Source organism: Mustela nigripes, chromosome 4 (assembly GCF_022355385.1).
Source record: "Mustela nigripes isolate SB6536 chromosome 4, MUSNIG.SB6536, whole genome shotgun sequence".
In the NCBI taxonomy this organism is placed as follows: domain Eukaryota; kingdom Metazoa; phylum Chordata; class Mammalia; order Carnivora; family Mustelidae; genus Mustela; species Mustela nigripes.
In genome coordinates, this window is record NC_081560.1 from 52,429,624 (window position 1) to 52,434,640 (window position 5,017).

The window sequence follows — 5,017 nt, forward strand, 5'->3', positions numbered from 1 at the left end:
TTCAGCCTCAACTCTGGATCTCATCTCAGGTCTTCATCTCAGGGTCATGAGTTCATGTCCAACATTGGGCATAGACCCTACTTTAAAAAAAAAAAAAAAAAGAGCACCTGGGTCACATCACACTGCCACTTAAGATAGGTAACCATCACAATGTCTTGGTTTCTGTGTATTTAAAATAAAGGTCATAATTGGGAGTTGGGAACGTTCTGCATGATACTGACCCATTGAAAGCATTCAGTAAATGTTGTTTTCAGCTTTACTGATGTGGTATCTAATAATGATAGAGTTTTATATTGTGGCTTCATCAGTCCTTCATGTTAATGAAAATCATTAATCATTTACTTTTTTGGCAGACCTCAACTTATATTTTCCTTTTTGTTTGTAATAGGTAACCACACTCAAAAGTAACAAACCTGTATTTCCTTAAATACATATCTTTTGGGTTTTTTGGTTGTTGGTTTTTTTTTTTTTTTTTTTTTTTTTTTTGGTTTTTTTTTTGCTCCATGAGAATGATCCTTGTCTTATAGTGTCTCTGAATTTGATGAGTATAAACACAAACATAAATGTATAAAATCTTCTAGTTCTTAAACTGTATTTAAGTTTTCACTTTGGGGTTTAATTTATTTCTCCTCTTCACAAACATTTTAGCTTACTTTGGGGATAAAGGTCTTCTGGATTTGGAAGCAGTCAATGGACAGGAACAACATGGACGGTGTGCGCTCTGGCTGGGCTAAGAGATGGGACGGCGTTCAGACGTTCACCAGTTGAATGACACAGGGTTCTTCTCAGATGAATCTGTGGCAGAGTGGAACCTCTACTGACTTATTTATCATAAACTGTATCAAAATAAATGTTTTTAACAATGTTATGTCTTGTGTCCTTTTTGAATCAAACATAGTGGTCTATTAGGTTAAAATTTAGCCTTCTATAGGTTTTCAAAAAAAACAGTGAATTTATATATATATATGCCTAGATGCTACCTTAAAAAGTAGAAGTTAATTCCTGGCCATTTACTTAACAAGTGGATTCCACTTACTTTTGCATTGAATTAATAACTCCCCCTGGGATTTTCGAAGGTAGTAAAAGTAGAGACAGTTCTTAATTTGCGGTGAACTGGCCCTTTCTGCAAGTCATTGGAGTAAAGTTGCTACTGAAAGAAATGCATTCCGTGGCTCTCTTGGTAGGGGCTAGGGATGGCTTTGGGGAGTTGTGTGCCTGACTTATCTGTCAGTTAACTGAGTCCCAAGATTCTCCTCACTGGTGTTTGGAATCTAGAGTGGTCTGGGCAAGAGCTCATGGATAGTTACACAGAATATTAGTACTTTTTTTTTTTTTTAAGATTTTATTTATATATTTGACAGAGATCACTAAGTAGGCAGAGAGGCAGGCGGAGAGAGAGGAGGAAGCAGGCTGCCCGCCGAGCAGAGAGCCCGATGCAGGGCTCAATCCCAGGACCCTGGGATCATGACCTGAGCAGAAGGCAGAGGCTTTTAACCCACTGAGCCACCCAGGCACCCCAGAATATTAGTACTTTCTACTAAATTCAATAATGAGAGTTAGTTTGCAGTACCAGATCTTGGTTTGCTGGGACCTGTATCTGTATTTGCATGCTGCAGGAACTCAGCCAGCTAGGTGCTCCTCTCTACCAGTATATATCTGAATCCTATTTTAATTTAGCTTTTTCCATAAATCTAACAAAGTAACTCTATTTGCTTAGTTTTGAGAATTTTTTTCCAAGATTTTATTTATTTATTTGACAGCAAGAGAGGGGACACAAGCAACAGGAGTGTGAGAGGGAGAAGCAGGCTTCCCGCTGAGCAGGGAGCCTGGTGTGAGGCTCAATTCCAGGACCCTGGGATCACGACCTGAGCTGAGGGCAGACACTTAATGATTGAGCCACTCAGACATCCCTTGTTTTGAGAATTATAATTAATGGAGGAAAGTAGGCCTAAAGTAAGATATGATAGGTTTGGGAAGGAGCCAGTTGGCTTGAATGTTTTAAACATCCAGTGTTTAAGTAGAGAATGATCATCAATGTAATCTCAGGTGACTAGAGCGGTCATTCCTAGAAAATTCGTCCTTATTTCTGATGTAAACCCTCAGAACAATTTAAGCCTATTTCCTCAAGGTTTGTTAACTTTACCATGGAGACATAGGAGACAATTATGGAGGCTTATTGCATAAGGGGATTTTAAAGTGAAATTCCTGAGAGCTAACTGCAGGAAAGTCATTTTTGGCAAGCACTTGATGTAATTGTTTCAACATCTCTGAATTTAGGCACTTAATGATTTTGCTAAAAACTCTTAGCATTTTTAAATCCCATAGAATTACTTAAGACGTTACCCCCTGCCGCAACCCTGGCTAAATTTTAGTGTTGTTTGTGAACTTCTGTTTAGTTAGAATTGTGGTGCACATTAACTTCTCTTTGTTGCTCAAGAATTTCAGAAATTGAGATTGAGAAATTAAAACTATGTCAGGTGTCCATTTTGATAAAATAGTTACTGGGATAGCAAACAACTGATTTTGTGTTTATTGAGGGTTAACTTGTAGCTGTCTTTAAAATCCCAGTAGAGGGGTGCCTGGGTGGCTCAGTGTTAAGGTTAAAGCCTCTGCCTTCAGCTCAGGTCATGATCCCAGTGCTCCCCCACCCCTGCCCCACCTCTGCCTGCCTCTAATTACTTGTGATCTCTGCCTGTCAAATAAATAAAATCTTAAAAAAAATTTTTTTTTAAAAAGTCCCAGTGGATTTTAAAGCGAGGAGTCCAGAGTTAAGTAGGAAGGGACTATTAGTTCCTTGATCTTCTATCTGGGGAAGCTAAGGAACAGAGTTGAAGCACTTGTTGAAAGTACAGGTAAGAGAGCTAAGACTAGTACACACCTGAATGTGTGTGTATATCTTAAAGTTTGTGAGATGTTTACAACTAAGCTACATTTTATACAGTTTTTGTTTTTAGGGCAGTGCAATCCAATAATTAAGATTATTTCTGACCTTGATTTGCTTAGGCAAAAACACTGAGCTGATAGGATCTTGTTTGATTCCTGGTCCTGCCACTTAATTCCCTAGGTCTTGGTGAAGTCACTTATTATTGAGGCCTCAGTTTCTTCCACAAAATAAGAATAACAGTACTTGCCCTAAGGTGTTATTTTCTAAATTGGTGGTTCTCAAAGTGGTTCCCAGACTAAGATCACCTAGAAACTTGTTCTAAGTATACATTTTCAGGCCTGGAAATGGTGAGGCCTGGCAAGGTCTCTGATTTAAGTACTTAAGCCATTGTTTTGAATTGTTAACCTGTTATTTCCAGATAGTCGTGGACTTGCATGCTGTGTTAGAAATGTTACAGAAAGATCCCTGTACCGTTTATGTAGTTTCCCTCAATGAGGACATGTAAAACTATAGTGCGGTATCAGGGTATTGATTATTGATGAGTCAATTTTTCCACCCCAAGTATGCTTCATGTTGCCCTTTTATAGCCAACCTTCATCCACAGCTCACCCCCTCAACCCTTGGCAACTGGTTGTCCATAGCTATAAGTTGGTCATTTCAAGAAAGTTATAGGAATGGAATTATACAATAAATAACTTTCTGGGATTGGCTCTTTTCACTCAGCATATTTATTTGTTGAGTAATTTAGGTTGTGTGTATCAGGTTATTCTTTTTTATTGCTAAGTAGTATTCCATGGTATGGATGTACATGGAGGGCATCTAGGTTCTCAGTTTTTAGCAGTTAGGATTAAAGTGACTACAAATATTTGTGTACAGCTCTTTGTGTGATCAGTATGTGTTTATTTTTATTTTTATTTTTTTAAAGATTTTATTTATTTATTTGACAGGTAGAGATCACAAGTAGGCAGAGAGGCAGGTAGAGAGGAAGAGAAGCAGGCTCCTCGCCAAGCAGAGAACCCGATGTGGGACTCCATCCCAGGACTCTGGGATCATGACCTGAGCCGAAGGCAGAGGCTTTAACCCACTGAGCCACCCCGGCACACCTCAGTATGTGTTTTAGCAAGCTCACCAGAAGACTGACGAAAGTTAGGTTTGAGAGCTCCTGCCCTAGACTCGAAGAAGTCTTCCACCTTTCCCTACATCTTTAAAGTCTGTTTACCACTTCATATTCAGAATGACCCTTTTATTTTTCAAATTTTAAAAAATGTTTTATATTATGTAGACTTCACACTCAGCATGGAGCCCAACACAGGGCTTAAACTCAACCCTGAGATCAAGACCCAAGCTGATACCAACAGTGGGATGTTTAACCAACTGAACCACCCAGGAGTGATCATTTTTTTTCAATTAAAAAAAATTTTTTTTGGAAGATTTTATTTATTTGTGAGATTGAGACAGAGATAGTGAAAGCATGAGTGGGGAGGAGAGAGAGAAGTAGACTCCCGCAGAGCAGGGAGCCCAAGATGGGACTCGATCCCAGGACCCTGAATCATGACCTGAGCCAAAGACAGCCACTTAACTGACTGAGCCACCCTTGCATCCTAGGAATGATTGTTTTAAAGATTTTATTTATTTATTTATTTATTTGACAGAGAGAAATCACAAGTAGATGGAGAGGCAGACAGAGAGAGACAGAGGGAAGCAGGCTCCCCGCTGAGCAGAGAGCCCGACGAGGGACTCCATCCTAGCACCCTGAGATCATGACCTGAGCCGAAGGCAGCGGCCCAAACCACTGAGCCACCCAGGCGCCCGGAATGATTGTTTTAAAAGGCCACATCACACCCACATCAGAACTTTCCAGTGGCTTCCTATCACTGGGAATAAGATTCTGAATTTTTACTTCTCGTGACCTATGAGACTAATCTGGTTTTATGATCTTTATGGTTGCCTAGGATTGTTCCTTCCATGTTCACTTGCACTCTTGCTGTTTTGATCTCTTGTTCCTCAGTGAGGCCAGACACCTACCTACCTTGGTATCTGAGTTGCTCTCGGTTGGAACTCTTCTCTCAAATGTCCACATGCTTGGCTTTCCCCTCTTTAAACTCTGCCCAGATGTCCCCTTGATAGGGCTGC

General features: G+C 39.9%; 1 protein-coding gene across 1 annotated transcript in view; it reads left to right on the forward strand.

The window, feature by feature from the left end:
- The window catches only part of TOMM7 (translocase of outer mitochondrial membrane 7), a 9,828-nt gene extending 8,960 nt beyond the window's left edge, over positions 1 to 868 (forward strand). The window contains exon 3 of the mRNA XM_059395696.1: positions 649 to 868. Within this exon, the coding sequence (XP_059251679.1) occupies positions 649 to 664 (16 nt within the window). The 3' untranslated portion in view covers positions 665 to 868. The remainder of the gene's footprint in view (positions 1 to 648) is intronic.
- Positions 869 to 5,017: the final 4,149 nt, after the last annotated feature.